We start from the raw sequence: 21,938 nt of genomic DNA, 5'->3' as shown, positions 1-21,938 counted from the left end.
CATTCAGTATTTACCAGTCATGTCTGACTAGTGACCGTTGACTATTTTTACCAGTCACATCTGACTAGAGCTCTAAACTGTTTTTACCAGTCATGTCTGACTAGAGATTGTTGATTTAACTATGTATAACAGTCAGATCTGGACTCTAGATTGTTGAGTTGGGTACATTTACCAGTCATGACTGAATAGTGACTGTTGATTTGACTATTTTTACCAGTCATGTCTGGCCAGAGCTCTAAACTGTTGATTTCACTGTTTTTACCAGTCATGTATGAATAGAGCTCTGGATCATCGATTTGGCTAAATTTAACAGTGAAGTTTAATTAGAGCTCTAGACTGTTGATTTGGCTGTATTAACCAGGTATGTCTGACTAGAGCTCTAGACTGTTGATTTGGCTGTATTGACCAGGTATGTCTGACTAAAGCTCTAAACTGTTTTGTTTTTTTTTTCTATATTTACCAGTCATATTTGACTTGACCTCCAGGCCGTTAATCTGCTGGTTTTTCATTCCGTTTTTCATTAGTTTTATCTTTAATATAGCCACTTGAGTAGGGGTCCAATGACAGCCCTCTAGAATATTAATCAGATTAACCTTTGGACTGAAACACCACTTCAAAAAATGCCAGTGCTGGAGAGGTTAGAAATTTGATTGGTTAAAGCAGAGGTCATCAAGTTAGGTCAAAAGGTTAATTTGACAAACGTTCAAGAGGGCTGTCCTTAGACCTTAACTGAAGTGGCTATATTAAAAATAAAAGCTAAAAAAAAGGAAAGTTTGGTCTTATTTTAATTAGACTGGGTTTGAACTTGAATAGTTCGTCACCTTGACCTTGTACACAGCTAGGTGACACTACCATATCGCAAGCCTACATAGAAAAAAGTCTTCTTTTACTTTCAACAAATATTTCTGGAAATCTATTTATAGATCATGTATTCAAGGAAAGTTAAATATTCTAAAGAGAATATGTATTCAAATTATTTCTGACGAAATAAACAATTGTTATTTAAGGTAATATGTGACAGGCGACATTATAAAAGCTGATTTAGGACAGTCAACATTTTATAGAAGCTGATTTGGGATCATTTTGGATTGTTTCAACATGGTTCAGGTAAGGTTTTAAGAAAATCAAGAGAGAAAACTCATAATGACTTGGAAAAGCATCTCTTATCATTGTAAACTACCTTAAATCAGAATGACATTTCACTGTCATCATGTATACCTACTTCTTGAGTTAAAAACCTAAGGAGATATTGACAGTTCAGAAAATGCACTGAACTAACAAGTCAAAATTTTTCAGTTTCTTTGATCTCACACATCTAATTTCAGAAAAATATAAAAATTGGAAGGAAAGAATTTGACTACAATTTACCAAATAATCCAGACATCAACAGGTTTATCATTAAGGTTCATAATGAAACTGCCAATCAACGTAGTTATTATTTTTTCACCAAGACGGAAGAATGGATTTTGATGGCCAATGATGAGGATTGTGTTTTTATGACTATATATGGTACCAGAGACAATGGGGAAGTATTGAGTAAAGATTTTTACAATAAACCAACATCTGGAGAGATTCAGAAACAGTCCAGTCGACCATATCAATCGGTAAACTGAAATTTTTATATGCTATTTCACCTTTTTTTTTTAATAAGATTCAATTAAAGTCTAACTATCTTTGATTCAATCTCTATACCACACCTCTTTAGACTATTGCCACGTGTGTTATTATCATTCCAAGCATGCATTTACTAATTATTGCACCAAAATATCAGTAAGGACTGCAAATAAGAAGGTTCATTATGCCTTGAAAGTGATAGCTCGCCAAAATTGAGATCAATTGTAAAGGAATCATTCTGAAAACTAAACAGATAGCTGAAATTGATCTCAGTCAGTTGCTAAGGAAAATATTCGGACGACCATGTCATTTTAACATGCATTGCCTCTATAACTTGCTGAGCTTAGCAATCAGGGCTCCCATTCTCGAAATGATCTTAGGGCTAGGATGACCTAGAATCAATGTTAGAAGATAAGAACCAAGGACATCCTAGAATCAATGTTAGAAGATAAGAACCTAGGATGACCTAGAATCAATGTTAAAAGATAAGAACCTAGGATATCCTAGAATCAATGTTAGAAGATAAGAACCTAGGACATCCTAGAATCAATGTTAGTAGAATCAATGTTAGTAGGTAAGAACCTAGGACATCCTAGAATCAATGTTAGAAGATAAGAACCTAGGATATCCTAGAATCAATGTTAGTAGGTAAGAACCTAGGACATCCTAGAATCAATGTTAGAAGATAAGAACCTAGGATATCCTAGAATCAATGTTAGAAGATAAGAACCTAGGATGTCCTAGAATCAATGTTAGAAGATAAGAACCTAGAACATCCTAGCGCTAAGATCGTTTCGAGAATACGAGGCCTGGACTGTAACACATGGTTCAGTTGATAGCTTGTTGAGCCTAACACCCTGGACTCTGAGGTTTGTGAGAGAGCTTCTAACTCGCTAAGCCTAACACCCTGGACTCTGAGCTAAATAAAAGAGCTTCTAACTCGCTGAGCCTAACACCCTGGACTCTGAGGTTTGTGAGAGAGCTTCTAACTCGCTGAGCCTAACACCCTGGACTCTGAGCTAAGTAAGAGAGCTTCTAACTCGCTGAGCCTAACACCCTGGACTATGAGGTAAGTAAGTGAGCTTCTAACTCGCTGAGCCTAACACCCTGGACTCTGAGCTAAGTAAGAGAGCTTCTAACTCGCTGAGCCTAACACCCTGGACTCTGAGGTTTGTGAGAGAGCTTCTAACTCACTGAGCCTAACACCCTGGACTCTGAGGTTTGTGAGAGAGCTTTTAACTCGCTGACAAAACTCTGAGGTTAGTGAGAAAACTTTTAACTCAGTGAGCCTAACAAATCAAAATACTGTTTCAAAACTTCTTATTTCAGATGTGTTCTATGAGTCTGAATACAATTAATTGTGAAGTAAAAGAGAGAGTTCCACTTCCCAATGTTTCTCATCCAGTTTTTATACTGAAGGGATCACAAGAGGGTGGCACAAATTTCTATGTACAAATCCTGAAGCATGAAAACACCGAATTCATTCAGTTGTCAACATCAGTAAATAATGAGATCAAAGATTCTACTATTGAGCTACAATCTAGAAGAAACTATACATGTAAACTGTACAAAGTAGATAAACGTGATGAGCAATATGTTGTGACTGCCGATAACTCATACCTAAGTTTAAAAACTCGTAAGAATATTTTTTATATCTTATCATTGATATATTAAAGGAATTGTAAAGAGGTTTTCTAAAAAATTTATGTTTATTGGGGACACTGACAGCATTTATTTGCAACCTTCCAATTTTCAATCAGAAGTATGTGGTTCCTGTAATTCCACTAAAACTAAGCGTTTTATGACGTCCCTAATCTTGAAGTCCTTATGTGATAAAGCATATTTTGCGATTAGTGACATCATCAGAATTCAGAATTTCGAAAGATCATTGGGTGTACATCTTAACCATATTCTTGTTCTCTCATCTTTCACAGTGACATTCAAATCTGATTTCAGTAAAACTTATTCTATGATAATCTTATAGGGGCATAATGAAAAAATTTCGTTATCAAAATATCCTTGAAAATATTTTTAAATTATGTTATTTACATCTATATATCTACTTGATCAAACTGAATTAGTTTTAAAAGGGTTAATTAAAAATGTAGTGTACTAATTGTTAATTAAGCAGCTTAAACTAGTTTTGTTGTTGGGCCTCACAAAGATATTTTAGTTGAAACTCTTAGACTACATTGGTAGACATTTTACAGGAAAAAGTTTATGAAACCTTATAAATAGTTTTGGCATTAAAACGGAAGGATATTTTTAGTTAAAACTTTCAGACAAGTTTAGAACATGTTTCACTAGATTATGGTATCTAGTTTTGAAGATTTTGAGCAAAAAACTCCCAGAATGCATCAATTTTGACTTTTTGAAATTTTTCAGGTAATTGTCAGAGAGATGTTGAAAAGTTGAAGGAAAAAGCTAAAAGTTATATACAAGGACACAGTGTATATTCAGTGAATTATTTATATCGAAACAAACCAAGCTGCCATCCCACCATTCTACAATCCAAGAAAACAGGAATTATAGCAAAATATTTAAAAGATAACAACGGTGATCAATATTCAAGTATTAACAATAATATTTGTGGTCTCCATTTTTCTGCCACCCCAGCAAACAGCTCTGGAGACCTACCAATGAGCAGTTATTTTGGAGATTATAGAATTATGATATTTCCAGAATATTTAGTTGACGGTTGTCATTTGTATTTTGCTGATTTTTTCTGTATGAGTCGAATACACTGGGTGACATTAGTTTTAACGAAAGCTGGAAGCAAGGAAGATGATTTTTGTCAAAATAGATTGGTAAAGCTGGATATTGAAAATAATCCATTTTTTTATAAAGTGGGGGCTAGTTATAAAGTTACCTCCCTTGATGTTGAAATTCTTTATACAGAAGATATTAATCTCAATGAAATGAGGCTAAAAATGGGATTTCAAGAAAAAACTACCCCAACTTGTGGTAAGGGAAGAAGCACACCTGGAGGAAGGCCTAAAAATACTTCCTGTTCTTCATGTAACTTGCCCCATTACTGAACTAATCTCTTGAGGTTAAAATCATAAAAGAAATAAACTGATAAATTCTTTTTTTTTTGCTATCATATTGATTATAGATTTTTATTATTGATGTTTCAAAGTGAGTTTTTCTATAGTTTTTATCAATTGGAATTTCTTGACTGTCGATCTTTCAAACAGAAACAGGTTTAGTTTCTCTGGTAAAATATTTTTGATTAAAGTATTATGTAATGCAAGGAATGATCATTATTATATCAGAGTAATTTATCAGAGTATTTTATCAGAGTAATTTATCAGAGTAACTTATTTTACGTAATTTATCCCAAAAATTTAGCAGCATAATTGAAACCTGTGATATTTTTTTTATTATTTAGTTCTTGCTTCTTTTTGTGTTTTGTGTTTTGTTATCGAAATGTCCATTCTTTTTTTTTTTTTTTTTTTTTTCGTTTCGTCCACACCTTCCCGAGCTTGGACTGCAGTAGTTGTAGCAACAATTCAAATTTCATAGACCTTCTATATAGGTGACGATGTGCATAAATATAAATTGGAACATTTTTGCAAAACCGGAAGTGCCACAGTTGAACATGTGCAAAAAGTCGAAAATCGGTTCTAGAAGGCGCATTTTTGCATCGATTTTCTTCGGGTTTTCATTTTTACAATCTACCCGTAATTTCTGACCTGATAGCACTTGAAAAATTACGAAATTCGAAAATTCGTCGCTCACTTTTTTCGATCAAATTTTTCGATTTTTTTGCAACTTTTTTGCTTTTGCATCGATTGATCTGAAATTTTAAATGCAAAGAGAGTTTACTAATGTAAATAATATGGTACAGTCAAAATTTGTACGTCATTTCCGATTTTCAACAGGAAAGCGACTGAACTTCCGGTTGAATAACTTCCGGTCTAATTTATGTAGGTCAACCAAATTTAGCTGATCTTTGGCAAATAAAATTTTATGGCCGATTTTAAAATAAAATCCAGCCCGGAAGTGATACTTTGGCCGCCATATTGAAAAAACACACTTTTGTAAATCGAAAAATGGGGCCTCTATGAAGAAATGGGAGTGTATAATTTTGATGTGTATGTAATCTACAATCGATTGCCAACAAAAACTAGGAAGCCGATTTTTGAATTTCGCTTTTCATTTTTTGCAACTTCCGGTTGAAGTTTTTGCAAGTTCTATCTCGTGACCTTGACCTTTGATGACCTTGACCTTTGTAGGGTTAAAGGTCATTGACCTTGACTATCAGTTGATACATTGACATCCGACCTGTACTTCCGGTTTTATAGCGTTCCGAAAACAGCCAAATTCGCAACTTTGGACTGCTCTAGCATATGACCTAAATAACCTAAAGGGTCAATTTTTTCGGATTTTTAATGTGCTTCCCATGCTCTTTCCAGTGATATATAACAATCGTACTTTTAAAGCAAAATTGAAATTCTTGATTTTTTTCAAATTCGAGTGTTTTTTTATCATATTTATGGTGTATGTATATCTTATGATCTACTTGATGTAGAACCTTGAAATTTGAAACACAACTAGACATGTTGAATATGAATTCACTTATGACAAAAAAGTTGAGGTGGGCGTGGCACATCCGGGTTGAATTACTAATTGTTTACATTTAGAGAAAGGGGCATATCTCGCATAGGATACATTTGTTCAAAAAGGGACTTTGCACACAATTACCTCATCCTTTTGGCTAGTTTGTATTAACAACTCAGTTATTTCAGCTTTATAGTTCCAAAAAAGGTTTTAACATTTGCATATTTTCAATTTTCGATTTTGACCTTTTTTGACTTTTGTTGACCTATATCTTTTGACCTGCATGATTTAGAAGCTTGACATTTTGAACATAGCATCAGAATTTGAATATCAATTAACCTATGCAAAAAAAATTGAGGTGGGCGTGGCACATCCGGGTTAAATTACTCATTATTGACATTTTTGGCCAAAGGCATAACTCGCAAAGAATACATTTGTTCAATATGGAACTTTGCTCACAATTACGTCATCCTTTGAGCCACTTTGTCTTAGAAGGTCAGTTAGTTCAGCTTCATATATCAAAAAAAGGAACAGGTTTTGGAAATTCACAATTTTCAATTTTTGACCTTGACCTTTGATGACCTTGACCTTTATAGGGTCAAAGGACATTGACCTTGTCTATTAGTTTATGCTTTCATATTTGACCTCAGACGTCTACTTCCGCTTTTATAGCTGTCCAAAAACATCCAAATTCGCAAATTTGGACTGCTCTAGCTCGTGACCTAATTAATTTTAAGGGTAAATTTTTGTGGATTCTGAATGTGCTCATCGAGCTCTTTCCAGTGATATATAATGCGAAATTGAAATTTCTGAATTTGTGAAATTTCGGTGTTTTTTTACAATATGTTAGCTTCTTTGAGCTAGTTCTATGTATTTCTTATGACCTATTTGCTGTAAAAGCTTGGAATTTGGAACACAACGAGACATATTAATTATAAATTGACCTATGACAAAAAAGTTGAGGTGGACGTGGCACATTAGGCTTAAATTACTTATTATTTACATTTTTATCAGGGGTATAACTTGTATAAAATACATTTGTTCAAAACAGGACCTTGCACACAATTACCTCACCCATTTGGCCATTTTGTGTGAAAAGGTCAGTTGTTTCCGCTTCGTAGTTCAAAAAAAGGAACAGGGTTTAAATTTTGCATATTTTCAAATTTTTTACCTTTACCATTGATGACCTTGACCTTTGTAGGACCTTGGCTAAAGATTTATTCCTTCATACTTGATGTTCATCGTCAACTTCCGGTTTTATAAAGTTTGTATTTTCAAAGTTTGATGACTCATATCTAGTGACGTTGACCTTAAATGACCTTCCCCTTAACATAGTCAAAGGTCATTGACCTTGGAAATCTAATCATACTTTCATATTTTATGTCTGGCTTCAACTTCCGCTTTAACAACCTTCCAAAAAAGCGAAATTTTCAAAATTTTTAACTGCTTTAGCACGTGACCTAATTGGCTAAGAACGTTGATAGTTTCAGATTCTCTAGCAAATTGGCACAAGAGCAAAGTCCCACTCAGTACCACGAGTGGTTCTAGTGTATCTTTGTATTTATTGTGAGACTTTGCTTTCAGCAAAGTCCCAGTTTGTTATCGAAATGTCAATTCTTTTTTTTTTTTTTTTTTTTTTTTTTTTTTTTTCGATTTTTATACACCTTCCTGTGCTTAGACTGCAGTAGTTGCAACAACCTTTCAACTATCATAGACCTTATATATAGGTGACGATGTGCATAAATATAAATTGGAACATTTTTGCAAAACCGGAAGTGCCACAGTTGAACATGTGTAAAAAGTCGAAAATCGGCTCTAGAAGGCGTATTTTTGCATCGATTTTCTTCGGGTTTTCATTTCTACAATCTACCTGTAATTTCTGACCTGATAGCACTTAAAAAATTTCAAATTTCGAAAATTCGTAGCATACATTTTTTGGCCGATTTCGAAATTTTTGGACTATTTTTCAGTTTTTTTCGGATTAATCTGAAATTTTGATAAAAGATGCATGTCACTAATGTAAACCATTTGACGTATTCAAAATTTTTGCGTCACTTCCGGTTAAAGTGGAAAATCGATTTTCACTTCCGGTTGAATATCTTCCGGTGTGATTGAAATTATGTATATCGTTATTAATCGTAATTCTATGGCCGATTTTAAAATAAAATTTAGTCCGAAAAAAATACTTCGGCCGCCATCTTGATTTGATACTTTTTCATAAAACTCAAAATGGGGCTTCAGGGGAGAATGGGATTGGTCAAATTTTTAAGTTGGTGTATACTTTAGTCGATGGCGACAAAAATGTTGGGAATGGATTTTTGAATTTGACTTTTGCTTTTTTGCAACTTCTGGTCGAATATTTTTCAATTTTTGAAGGCTTGTATCTCGTGACCTTGACCTTTGATGACCTTGACCTTTATAGGGTCAAAGGTCATTGACCTTGGCTATCATTTCATACTTTGACCTTTGACCCCCGACATGTACTTCCGGTTTTATAGCTATCCGTAAAAAGCCAAATTCGCAACTTTGGACTGCTCTAGCATGTGACCTAATTAACCTAGAGGGTTAATTTTTTCGGTTTCCTAATGTGCTTTTCATGCACTTTACATAGATATAGAACAATTGCTTTTTTAAAGCAAAATTGAAATTGGTGATTTTTTCAAATTTGAGTTTTGTTTTACCATATTTGTGTCTTTTTTATCTTGGTGTATGTATATCTTATGACCTATTTTATGGAGAACCTTGATATTTGGAATACAACTAGACACTTTGAATATGAATTCACCTATGACAAAAAAATTGGGGTGGGCGTGGCACATCCGGGTTGAATTACTAATTGTTTACAACTCACAGTTTAGAGAGCATAGACTAAAAAAACTCACTGTTTAGAAAGCATAGACTAAAAACAACTCACTGTTTAGAGAGCATAGACTAAAATAAAACGACTGTTTAGAAAGCAGAGACTAAAAACAACTCACTGTATAGAGAGCTGAGACTTAAAACAACTCACTGTTTAGAGCGCAGAGACTTAAAACAACTCACTGTTTAGAAGGCAAGATACTAAAACTACTCACAGTTTAGAAGGCAAGATACTAAAAAAACTCACTGTTTAGAGAGCTGAGACTTAAAACAACTCACTGTTTAGAGAGCAGATACTAAAAAAACTCACTGTTTAGAGAGCTGAGACTTAAAACAACTCACAGTTTAGAGAGCAGATACTAAAAAAACTCACTGTTTAGAGAGCTGAGACTTAAAACAACTCACTGTTTAGAGAGCAGATACTAAAAAAACTCACTCAAAAATAACTCACTGTTTAGAGAGAATGGTTGGAGGTAGTTGATGATGGTCACCAGCTAATATACATCGCGGTGCTCGTAATAATGAAATCCAACACCCTGCTTCCAGGGCCTGTAAATAGTTACAAATGAATTGAATTTTATGAACATAGAGTCTTAGACACCTGGTTGAGCAAATGAATAAAATCAATAGAGTTTAAAATCTTACTCTTCTGCACATAATTAGACTAATGATGACAGGCAACGCCATGCAGTGAAGGAAATTTTGCCAGGACAGTGGAATTAGTGTACTAACGGTCGCGGGATCTTCAACGTGCACAGCCAGAAGCACACAGGGCCTCAGTGTATTGTCCCATCCGAACAAACCTGGTTTAGCCAACAAGCATCCAAATCATTTGACTGCTGGGCATTTTATTAGTATGTTTACAATCGACTGAAACAAATAAACATAAACTTCTTGAGATTTACCTGAGAATTCTCGTCAATGACAACCAAATCAAAATGATCCTTCTCTAGAAATTTTAACGGACCATCGTCAGTGGCGCTAGTCAGCGTTACCAAGACTACCTCAGCTTTTGTTAAAATCTGCCTTGTCGCCTCAGCGGCTCGTTCTCGTAATTCTTTTCTCAAAACTTTAATTTCTTCTTTCAAACCGTGTTTGGCTCCTTTATTTCTAGATGCCTTCATTTTTACCTTTAGGAAGTAAATCATATAGATAACTTAAAGGGGAAGTGTATGTCAATTTCATGAAAAAACTGGAATTTTTTCCCTATCTCCTAATGGCCAACAACATTTTCAATCTATATTTATACTGTGAAGAGATTTTTAGTTTTTGAATAATACATATTTGTACATGATATTTTCTTTTGGATGTATATTATATTTTCTGTGGGATGTACATTATATTTTCTGTGGGATGTATATTATATTTTTTTGGGATGTATAGGATATTTGATGGGTTGTACTTCTAATTTTTTGTGGGATGTACATTATATTTTCTGTGGGATGTATAATATATTTTCTATGGGATGTACATTATATTTTCTGTGGGATGTAAATTAAATTTTCTGTGGGACGTACATTATATTTTCTGTGGGATGTAAATTATATTTTCTGTGGGATGTACATTATATTTTCTGTGGGATGTACATTATATTTTCTGTGGGATGTACATTATATTGCAGCCTCTAATCACTATTACTACTACTATTACTAAGAATAAATAAAGTTATAACCTCTAAAAATCAGTCAAAAAAACTTACCAGAACTTTATCAAGATCTCTTCTAACATCTTCTACTAGCCGTGTTTCTTCACTATTAGCTACAATTGAGTCCAGGGCAAACTTCTGAATTGTGGGTAATAAACGGGCTGGATGACCGATCCTAACAATTTTTTGTTTATACCTGGATATTCTTTCTACTAAATTATCTACTGCAATATTTGACGGTGCACAGGCTAGAACCTACAATTTAAATGCCAAAATATAAAATATACACAAAGTTGGCCATAGATTGGAATGTGAAATTAATATTACTATAATTTTCTTCCCGCTTAAGCACTGACATTTTGTGACAGAAGGCATATTCCCAGAAGCGTAATTGAATGTAGAACAGGCCTTTTCATTGGATGTTCCAAATTGACCATTTTAAATTCGATTGGTTAAAGCAGAGATCATCAGGTTAGGTCAAAAGGTTATTGGGATGAATGTTTAAGAAGACTGTCATATTTTGAGATAAAACTTTACTATACCTTGAGACCCTGTTTAACAGCCTGTAGAATTACTTCTACTACAGTCGTTGTTTTTCCTGTACCTAAAATATTCAAAAATCATTTTCTTAAATAAGTAAATATATTTTCATCAGTTATGTCCCTTGAACTTTTAAAACTTAGGTTCTGGAAATATACCGCATAGATAGACCACAACTATGCGGTCGTATAGAAATTTAGAATCCAATAATATGTGAGGTCTTACCTGAGGCCACAAAACATTTCTCATGCTTAATTTAGTTTCTATTCAAATTCATAATGTCTCTTGTATCAAGAAAATGTAAGATTTAACATGTTAATGCCAGATACATTGTTTCCTAAGGAATAGATCAATATATATTGTTTTTCTTTTATGCATCAGTAGTGCTTCAAATTTGAGTTAAATCTCAGCTAAGTATGAAAAAAAGGCTTGTGGCCCAGGCCAGACCTACTAAATGTGATATTTTTTTCATCAAACGTACCTGGTGGACCGTGTATTACAGCCAATTCTTTCTGTAGTAAGGAAAACTTTACAGCTTCTTTCTGAGAGTTATCTAACTTATCATTGTAATATTCAATTGCTGAAAATATACCACAATACATGAATATAAATAGTAAGCCCAAACACACACAAAAATGAATTACGACAATTCCAAAGGCGAGTTTGAAAACTTATCATTCCATTTACCTGATTGATCACTGAAATCTATTTTAGACTAAGTTTTATTATCCAATCAGGTAACTGTATTGCTCAATACAGTAATTGAGTAAGACTAAATTCAAAATCAATTTCACTGATTAACCAATCAGAGAATTAGAAAGCTATGATAATTTTACCACTGAACTTAATGACAGGATTATCAGCAAATTAATCCTCGATCACATTCTGCTTCCTATTTTCACGGATACTAGGCCCACTATCAATCATCTTCACAATGTCAAGATATTGCAGTCTAGGTAGAAGCGGTAGTGCGTAATACTTTGACACTGTGAAGATAAATATCAATCAAAAATCACTCCAGGTCAGCACGCCTTGAAAATAAAATTCCTCTAACACAGTAAAATATTAAGCAACTTACCAAACGGTTGACTAGGGGGAGATAACTCTGATACATGAAACAATACATTAATCAAGTTTCCAGATCGTCCAGATGTATACCGATTTAAATTCTTTAATGCTCTGAAAATATACTTTCTATGTAAAGACTTGAAATTCTTAATCAAATTATCTTTTAACAATTAGTAAACTATTCAATTCGATCAACTAGATACACAGATGTATATAGCATACTTTATAAATATTTTGAGGTATAATTAATGACATTTTTGATAATGAAAATTTTGCATACTGCCCCTTAAAAAAAGGTCAAATATTCAGCAAATTTAAAAAAAAATTGCAGCAGTTTTCTTTAACAAATACCATTCAAAATTAAACCCAGGTTTAATCGTATTATTTTTTAAAACAGAAGATAAAGGGAAAATATTCAAATTATTAATCCATACCCTTTTAATCGTTTATATGTCACATCGTTAGCTAGCTTTGTTAATTTATACTGAACATCATCGTCCAATGAAAACACATCTGTAGCTTCATCAAAGGCAACACTGATACTTGATTGGTTGACCTTTGACACAATACCAGACGCCAAATTATCAGAGTAACCTTCACCTTGAGATAAATTCAATCCTACGATATCACCTGGAAAAGGATGAAAATATAAATGTGAAGTTGAAATATTGAAAGAAAGAAAAGAAGGAAACAATTCAGTTAAGGATCCTTTCTTCCAGCTGGTCATTGGCCAAACCTTTTGGCATTGATCTTTCCCGGAATTATCCATACCTATTTACAGCTGGGTGGACTGGAATTATAGGTGAAGATGACTTATTCAAGGTCATCAGACTATCACACGCTGATCGAGAATTGAACCCACAGCCGCCATTTGTTTAACATAACCAAGACTTGTGGCTACTGTCAGCTATAATCTGCTGAAATAAAATGTCCTTGTTTTAATCAATGAGAGTTCTTCTAAGACTACCATTACTATTGTGAGGCTAATATTTCTAGTAATCAGTAAAATTGTAATTTTCTTACCATGTGTTAAATTATGGGATGGTAGTTCATTTCCTGACCAAAAGGGTTCAAAGGTCACCACTGTCCTGCCATAAAGACCAGATCTTCGTTCATTCAGTCTCAGTTTTAACAAACAAACACCTTTTCTTTGTAATTCTTTAGCTGGTATCTTCTCTGTCAAAAATCTGAAAAAACAGTCCAATCCTCCAAACATTGGCACCTTATAGGCGTCCTCTCCATTAGCGACATTTTAGTTTTCAACTTTTGTGTCCAAAAACTTATTGTTTAAGATCTACAGTTGTCATATATGATGAGATTAACATCAAAAAACTTTATTTCATAAATTGATTGCTACAAAATATTAAGGTTATTCTGACAATACATGCTCACTCTTTTGGAAAATTCAACTCAACAACTGGGTCTTTAAACTATGTAGCCTTTTCTTCAGATCACAAGACAATATTTGCATTTTTGTACTTTTTTATACAGTTTCTTTCGGACTTCGGCTTGTTCTTGTTGGCTTGTTTGTGCAACTTTCAATTTTTGCCAAGATAAAAATACGATATAAAAAAAGAGAAAAGCTTACCTTGTTTCGTCGATCTCTGTCTGTCTCTCTTTTTCTAAAAGATCGATGGTCTTGGTGACAAACTTTTCAAGATCCATTTTAGTCTGTCAAAAGTTCTAAGGAAATAATATGAAATTTTATTTCATGGAGGCTGCCATTTTCTAAAGGGAAGTAACTCTAAGATAAGGAAAAAGCGCGGACGTCGTTGAAACTACAAAAGAAGATTTGAGAAGTTAGTCAAAAGCTATTAAAAGTTTCTAGATTTCTGATTTTCGACGTAATTCAGTTTGTATTTCCACATAAGCTTATACAGCAAGTCTCTGTACCACAAAATGGTGTATTCACTCTATGCAAACAGAGATGTAAGGTTTTTTTTAATTTTGCTGTAATAATGACTGTGTATCTGATTTGCCAACTATACTCATCGTAATGAACAGAAAACACAAGGGAATATATTTAAGCGATAAACTGTTACCCTATGGTGGCTATGGTCGTATATCAGTACAAAGAATAGCGGGAAAATTGAATAAATGATGTACATCCATAGGGTAATAGTTAATTGCTTATATTTACGTTTTCAAGACATTCTAATTTTGAGACAAAGACTTTAGTTTCAATGTTTGGGACCACCGACATTATTGTTTACATTGGAGACTGTCTATTTGATACAATGACGTCAATGAATAACAATGTCATTGATTGAAATAGCTATGCCTAATTTTTTATTATGAGGCAATGGCATTTATTGTGATATAAACGCCACACAAATTTGCATCAGTCCAATGGACAAAACGATAGCTAATGTAAATAGTAAGATATAAACAAAGCATGCTGGTAAATATGAGAATAATGGTCATAAATGTTCCCTTTTAAATATTTGGATTACATCCATAAATTTCAGTTGTTTCCTTTTTTCAGAGTCAGTAAAAAAGACAAGATGGTTTCAACGGTAAAGGAAAAACCTCAATGCAGTGAATGTAGTAAATGTTTTGCAAGTGAAGAATGCCTGAGAAGGCATAGACGAATACACACTGGAGAGAAACCCTTCACATGTCATATTTGTAGTAAATTGTTCAACCAAAAGGGAAATTTAAAGAAACATCTTCAAAATCATGATGGTGAACGTCCTTTTTCTTGTTCAGTTTGTCCAAAAACATTTACATCAAAATATCATCTTGAAAGACATTTTAAAACTCATACAAAAGAAAAACCGCACTCTTGTTCATTTTGTGAAAAAACCTTTGCCAGAAAATGGTCTTTGACGGAACATGAACGTTTGCATACAAATACTAAAGAATATGAATGTAAGCTATGTAGAAAATCGTTTCGTCATGGTGCCACTTACAAACTACATATGGAAATTCATGAAAATATGAAGAAATACAAATGTGATAAGTGCGGAAGTGCATTTAACAATCAAAGAGGTTTGACATTTCATTCTCTTGTACATACTGGAGATAAAAAATTTCAGTGTCATTTGTGTCCACAGAAATATTATCAGAAGAGTAACTTAAACACTCATATGCTGGTTCATACTCAAGCTAAGCCATATGTTTGCCAAATCTGCAACAAAGCCTTCAACCACAAGTCAAATCAACAGTCACATACATTGAGATGGCACAGTGGAATCAAACCCTTTCCATGTGATATTTGTCATGAGCATTTTTATACTGGTTCTCATTTAAGATGTCATAAAAGAAAACATACTGAAAAGAAACCACAAAAACATACTGGAAAGAAACATCAATGTGATGTTTGTAGTAAATCATTCAGTGCTTTGTGTTCTCTAAAACGTCACAGAGCTATTCACTTTGGAATAATGAAACATAAATGTGATGTTTGTGGTAAAGGCTTTACTCAATTGGGTAACATGAAGAAACACAAATTGGTGCAGCATTCTAACATGTCACGTGACATACCATGTGACCAATGTTGCAAAACATTCTTCCATAAACATCATTTGGCAAATCATAAGAAAAGAATGCATTCATCTATAAAACCCCCTCTCTATGGGTGCATGTTCTGTTTCCGAAAATTCCAATCCAGACAACAATTAAAAAATCATGTGCAAGGTCATTTGAACAGAAGAGAGTATAAATGTGATGTTTGTAGTAAATCATTTAATTATAAACGACTATTAACTCTTCACAAACGAATTCATATTTCATGGAAAAAATTTCAATGTGCTTTTTGCCCAAGTGCCTTCAGTCGAGTAGATAACTTGTATGGGCATTTATGGACCCATTCTGACTTGAAAAGGTTTGCATGTTTTATATGCGATGAGAAATTTCATTATCAAGTCCATCTTCGTAAGCATCAATTATTGGAACATAGCAACATACAGCCGTTTCCATGTGACCAATGTGACATGAGATTTGTGACAAAAATTGAGCTCAAACGACATTCCGTAGAGCACAAGCCATATAGATCACATTCCTGCATTCATTGTGACAAAAAATATATCCATCGTGGACATTTACTAAAACATCTACGAAGTCATGGCAACGGTAAATTAAAATCGAAGAAACCAATCAGAAACCATTCCTCAAATCATAGCACCAGTGGTAGCAACAGTGAATTAAAATCGACCTCAGCAATTAGAAGCCACATATTAAAAGATTTCAACAACCAAAACAAGAAAGAAATAGACTTGGATACATTGATTGAAAGCGATGGCGAAGAGATATACTCCAGTTTAAAGATGGTATTTTCGAGTTCAGATCCGGGCTCTGATAATCCAGACTCTCAGAAGCTAACAGAATACAAAGAATCAACAGACACTAAAGATCTCTTCACTGTTGATTTTAACTCCAACACTATCCCTAGATTACAGGACAGCTAAAAACTAGTAAACATCAGCACTACGTCAGCTTTTTGAACTTTCTGAACAAGGTAGCTTATACAAATCTTTCAAGGCTCGTAAAAGGTTTAAAGTTGACCCCAGAGTAATAAATGGATCCCGGCAGTTTAGTGACCTATCTGAATTGCACAATGAGGTAAAATTTTAAAAAGTGTCTTTATATATATAATGAATTGATAGTTTCTATTTGCCATATTCCAAATTCTCAATACTTATGCCTTTAATTGTAAATAAGACCTGAAATTTCATAAATTTATTCAATGACAGATTTGTTATTTTTAATATAATTTTAGATAAATATTTACTAATTTTGTATTAAAAGGTAGCCTAGAACACACAGTTTGTTTTCGATGGATGTGGATTGATTTTGTCAGCTGCAATGATTTTGTTTTCATACCCACGTATTCCCCTTCCATCTGTCAATCAGGTTGAAAATGAAAAGCTTCTATTTGGCATGGGCAGGGCTGGATTGTTACACATGCATTAGACTCACCGAGCCTTCACTTTCCACATCATACTGGACTTGAGGTTCTTTATAAACCATTGCCAAGACTCCTTGCTTAACAAACAAGCGTGTTTTTATTTAAGCAAATCGTATCGACACAGATCAAAGTGTGCATTTATACAAGCAAAGCGCCTACAATACACATTTATTTTAACGATTTGCCAAAGCGCGTACCCAAATTGTGACTAACAGCGCTTTGGTACGATTTGTTTGGAAATTCAAGATGGTGGGCAACAATGACAACGAGTAAAACATTTCGAGAACCCATTCTTAGATTATTGGAATAAAGACAAAAACATTATTTTTACCAGCGTTTGAAATTTTATAACAACAAAGAGAAAGATATATAGAAAATTAAATTCCATTGGCAGATTCAACTGTTCAATAATGTGTGTATTAGGATTATTGAAAAGTAACCATGCAACATTACATGCTGATAATTGGCCATCAAAGCGAGTTGATACCATTTGCTTAAATAAAAACGCCTCATGTGTTTCCTCCAGGCAATAATCAAACAAACATTGTAGTAGAATGTAAATGATTTAATCAATATGATACAAAATAATATAATGATGAATTCTGAATATTTTAATATTTGAGTGACGTCAGAACGTGAGGGTGACCCAAAACTTCTGCTTCATCTCTCACTGAAAAATACAATTCAGGATTTTTTTAAAAATATAATTACTTATACATTACACTTTACAAGATCACAACCTGTCAAAACTTTGGTAATGTCATCAGTGTAATGTCTGCAGACCAACACGTTTTCTTTCAACCTTAGACACGAATTAATATTTTGCCTTAGAGGAACAGGTTTGCCATTTCAGAGCTTGATTTGGGTCTTGAATATAAGTAAATAATCTTTAGAAGTACTAGAAATGTACGAAAATCGCATAATTCCTTCAAAACTACCTCAAACTAGGAATTTAACTTTCTATTACTATATGTGTCTTTTCTATATGGCAGTCTCAAGAAATAACAAGTACAGTAGTCATATTAACTTTCAAAGGACAACTGAATAAGACAGACATACCATTTAAAATATCATCAAAATCTACTGTTGTATTTCGTCCTGTGAGGGTATCCAACATTACATGAGAGCTGGGTAAACAAGGTAATCTCTGCATCTACAAGATAAACTTTCTTTTGTACAAGACTGGAAATAGTTATCTTGACTAGTTAACATTCTATTTGTCATGTTCTTTTTTAACAATTCCATTATATCAACTATGATTTCAATAATTTAGCTGACATGTTCCATATTCTGTTCTGTTCTAATCTGTTTTATGCTTCACTTGGTAATCCTTGGCATTCAGAGAGAAAGTTTCCCGGGACAGCAACAAAATCCTAATTAATTTTCTTTTCCCAAAAAGATATTTGACATCAAGTCCAAGACTAAGATAAGCAAGTGTCCTTTTCGTTATAAAACTGCAATGGATGCTCAGAATGAAGAACACAAAAATAACCAACCTTAGATGTTATATTCTGTTCCATTTTTAATCTGAGAGGCATGTGAATTCCCTGCATATTTCTCAACATCATAAAATCCATTGCTTCTTGATTTTCAGCCCACTGCAATAAAATCATGTCAATATTTAGAAATAAACATTTGATAAATGCACCATATCTCTAGCGCACCAAAAATACTTCAACTAGTTTAAAATGAGGAGGACTATTTTGAGTTTAAGTGGCCAGTTCTGTATAGGTGCGAATAAAAATAACAGCCATCAGTTTCAAAAGCAAGTCCAAATGATGTTGATTATAAATTTACATCACTTATCAGACTTACATGTTTTTCAGAATATTCTAAAGGGTGTCCAGGCGTTGTATCCCGAGCATTCTTCAAACCAGTTGTCAAAGTTTCTGGAACACTGTACGGTCCTTTTGGCAATTTGATTGGTTGATCACCATCATTCTGAGGTCGTAAGGTTGGATATCCAAAACTCTGAAAGAGAAAATCAAAACATTTTGATTTTTAAAACTTGAAAACAACATAAGCTTAATCCGGTATTGTTCTCCTTGAGTAAACAAAAAACATAAATTCTGATGGCTCACATAATATATAGATCAATACAATCAAAAAAGATGGATGCTAGATCTAAATGTTAATGGCGCAGTTTGTTGATCTTGAATAAATCATCTTTCCTTTATTATCGTACTTGATAGAAAATCTAAATAAAAGCAATGCTAAGTATGCTGTTGAAATAATGAGTTATATTTTGTTCACCTCTTGTCAAATAAAACATAACTCATAAAGAAACTCATTTTCACAATGTGAAGCTATTTCGAACTTCATCTAATTCAACAACATCTTATAAGACAAAGTTTGTAATAATATATCATTGTAAAGATGAAAGTTACTAGGAATAGCCAAACAATGAGAGCTTAATAGAAAAAAAATATCTAATAGAAAAAGAAAAATAATATCAGAGTCAATAAGAGTATTTGATTAGAAAAAGAACATGTTTGATGGGAATCCAAAAAATAATTTCCGAAGTCAATAAGAACATATCTCCCCATGATTTTAATAGAAATGATTACCATAAGCAGGTAATATTAACCGGAAAAGGAAGATACTCAGAGTAATTTCAGAAACCATTAGGTCCATAACTATATAATCTTTATGAGAGTCAACATGGTAGACAAATAAATGAAATGGGTAATTTGAAGACTAGCGAGTGACAGTGATGAAGTGAGAACCATTAATGACAATAAAAATGTCCGGATGTAATCAACGCGATGTTGACATAAAATATGATTAATCAATATCCAATCAAATTTCTCCTCTCTCTTGTTCCATTTTGCTCGGGTCACGCAGGATATTATATAATCAAATTAATCTAATGGTTTTAATACCCTCGAGTATTTCTACAGTTTTAAATTGTATTTAATCATAAATTATTTCTTACTGGTAAACACAATTAATAACTGCACAAACTCCCTTCCCCACTCCATCATTTTTTCTCACAGAAATAAAATACAAAATAGATGCAGACAAAATACATAAATTGCAGACAGACGTCGTATCTCTGGGGTTATGTATTTCCTCTGAATCAAGGAGAAAATCAAAGACATCAATGTCGACAATTTCTGATATCTGTAATTTTAATACATGCTTCAAAAATCAAAGTAAAAAAGATAAATATTTTCCTTGCTCACCATCTTGTCTTGTAATGTTTCCGGACATGCGCTTTAATGATAATAAGTTAGTTTCCGGTTTGTGACGTAAGGGAATTCCTTGCTCTTCTATTTATCTGTTACATACCCTCTACTAAAATGAACAAACATGTAGTCACCACAAAATGTCAATCTATTTTAAACAATATTAAAAGATTTTCATAAATGACTTAATTCAAATAGGAAAAAATAATGTTTGAAAAATGACAAAAGAAATTCGCAAAGATATAAACATATTTATAATTTCCTAGGGCGTGAAAGTGATTAATAAAACAGCTATCGAGGAACTCCCTCGTTGTTTCTGGCTGAGTTGAAAATGTACACACAAGTTTTGTAATCGAGTCGTTATGAGTCAAATTTAGAGCGTATTTTCTTGTAGCACGCTGATCTGTGCTGGAGTTGAGATATATGAAAATGGCTTGCTCGTTACAAACTGTGGATTTTATTTTAAAGATTATTTTATAGTTTTTGTTTGGATTATTTTGTCTGTTGTTTTTAACAATTTTAGTTCAACATTCTATCATTTGGCATTTGTAACGGATTCACTTATATCGTCAGTGATACAATATGCAATAAGCAATAGATTTCAATGTGATATTATATGTTATAAAGTTCTGAAGGAATAATTCATCATGAGAGAACTAACATTCAGTGTATTTTGTTGTGTGTTGGTTTGTTTGAGTTCAGGCAATCAAGGTAAGCTAATCAGTTTTTACCTGTGTAATTTGCCTCACCTTTCACCTGGCTATATATTTGAATATACATTACTTGTAAAGTGAAGGCTTCAATTGGTACAATACAATGAAATTGAATTGAAGGTTAACTGAACAATTAATTTTGTAAATTGAAAACTGGATTGGATGCATAAAACATTTACGCATATAAAACCTAAAAAAATATTTAACTCCTGTTAAACAAAAATATGTACATTTTTTAGAGGCAAACAATACTTTTAGTAATTTGTCACCAAACATTGACATTAATCCAGCTATAAGATGTATGATATTCTTCTTAGTAATCTTACATAATACATATTTATACTACAAACATGATACAATTGTCTGTTTTAAAAATAGACCTGCAGCGACACAGTATAAATTTTTAACACAAAGACATAGACTAAGTCTTATACGTATCTGCTACAAAGCAAACCCATTCCATTCTATGGAATACATTTAAACTGTCGAAATATCGTGAGTCCTCTAAGCTTATTTGGCTTATATAAGCATTACCGGTAGCCTACAGTACTATTTTTTATGCATACTGGTATGGTATATCAACATCACAAAATTGATATTTAAGATTAATATTTTTATGTTTTAAGTGAAGCTTAATGAGTGGAGGAAATCGCTTTTGATTTGTACAGAATTAGAAAGGTGGAATGCAATGTACCGTACATCTAGCCTGTTATAAGCCACAAGCTGTGAAAAGAAAATTCTAATCAGAATTTTGAAATTGTATTCTGCATGGTTTTAATTTGCTTTTCAATAAAAACTAAAACATGAAGACTTGACTGTTACACAATATAATCATAACA

General features: G+C 33.1%; 4 protein-coding genes across 4 annotated transcripts; 2 read left to right on the top strand and 2 right to left on the bottom strand.

Moving 5' to 3' along the window:
- Positions 1-1,098: 1,098 nt before the first annotated feature.
- Positions 1,099-4,652, top strand: LOTGIDRAFT_168898 (hypothetical protein; the record flags this gene model as incomplete). Its single annotated transcript, XM_009067184.1, has 4 exons — positions 1,099-1,107; positions 1,326-1,604; positions 2,944-3,250; positions 4,000-4,652. 4 exons carry the CDS (start codon positions 1,099-1,101, stop codon positions 4,650-4,652), a joined length of 1,248 nt encoding a protein of 415 aa, XP_009065432.1.
- A 3,429-nt stretch (positions 4,653-8,081) lies between these two features.
- Positions 8,082-13,954, bottom strand: LOTGIDRAFT_168897 (hypothetical protein; the record flags this gene model as incomplete). Its single annotated transcript, XM_009067183.1, has 10 exons — positions 8,082-8,163; positions 9,488-9,585; positions 9,942-10,166; positions 10,736-10,936; positions 11,224-11,285; positions 11,703-11,801; positions 12,300-12,400; positions 12,724-12,919; positions 13,313-13,476; positions 13,878-13,954. The coding sequence occupies 10 exons, from the start codon at positions 13,952-13,954 to the stop codon at positions 8,082-8,084; spliced, it is 1,305 nt and encodes a 434-aa protein (XP_009065431.1).
- An 839-nt stretch (positions 13,955-14,793) lies between these two features.
- On the top strand, positions 14,794-16,698 carry LOTGIDRAFT_168896 (hypothetical protein; the record flags this gene model as incomplete). Its single annotated transcript, XM_009067182.1, has 1 exon — positions 14,794-16,698. One exon carries the CDS (start codon positions 14,794-14,796, stop codon positions 16,696-16,698), a length of 1,905 nt encoding a protein of 634 aa, XP_009065430.1.
- A 1,051-nt stretch (positions 16,699-17,749) lies between these two features.
- Positions 17,750-20,414, bottom strand: LOTGIDRAFT_168894 (hypothetical protein). The gene is made up of 5 exons (XM_009067181.1): positions 20,384-20,414; positions 19,014-19,169; positions 18,695-18,796; positions 18,258-18,351; positions 17,750-17,868 (listed from the first exon to the last, which is right to left on the bottom strand). Exons 1-5 carry the CDS (start codon positions 20,384-20,386, stop codon positions 17,810-17,812), a joined length of 414 nt encoding a protein of 137 aa, XP_009065429.1. The 5' UTR covers positions 20,387-20,414; the 3' UTR covers positions 17,750-17,809.
- Positions 20,415-21,938: the final 1,524 nt, after the last annotated feature.

Source organism: Lottia gigantea (genome assembly GCF_000327385.1).
Source record: "Lottia gigantea unplaced genomic scaffold LOTGIsca_80, whole genome shotgun sequence".
NCBI classification, from domain to species: Eukaryota; Metazoa; Mollusca; class Gastropoda; family Lottiidae; genus Lottia; species Lottia gigantea.
Note: the sequence above shows the minus strand (reverse complement) of the source record. Positions and strands in the feature narration are given on the sequence as shown.

What these genes read in the sequence shown, in the direction of transcription:
- LOTGIDRAFT_168894 (XM_009067181.1), bottom strand. An exon ending in TAGAATATTCTGAAAAACAT is followed by an intron (nt 18,797 to 19,013) that starts GTAAGTCTGATA and finishes ATTTTATTGCAG; the next exon opens with TGGGCTGAAAATCAAGAAGC. An exon ending in AACAGAATATAACATCTAAG is followed by an intron (nt 18,352 to 18,694) that starts GTTGGTTATTTT and finishes TTTATCTTGTAG; the next exon opens with ATGCAGAGATTACCTTGTTT.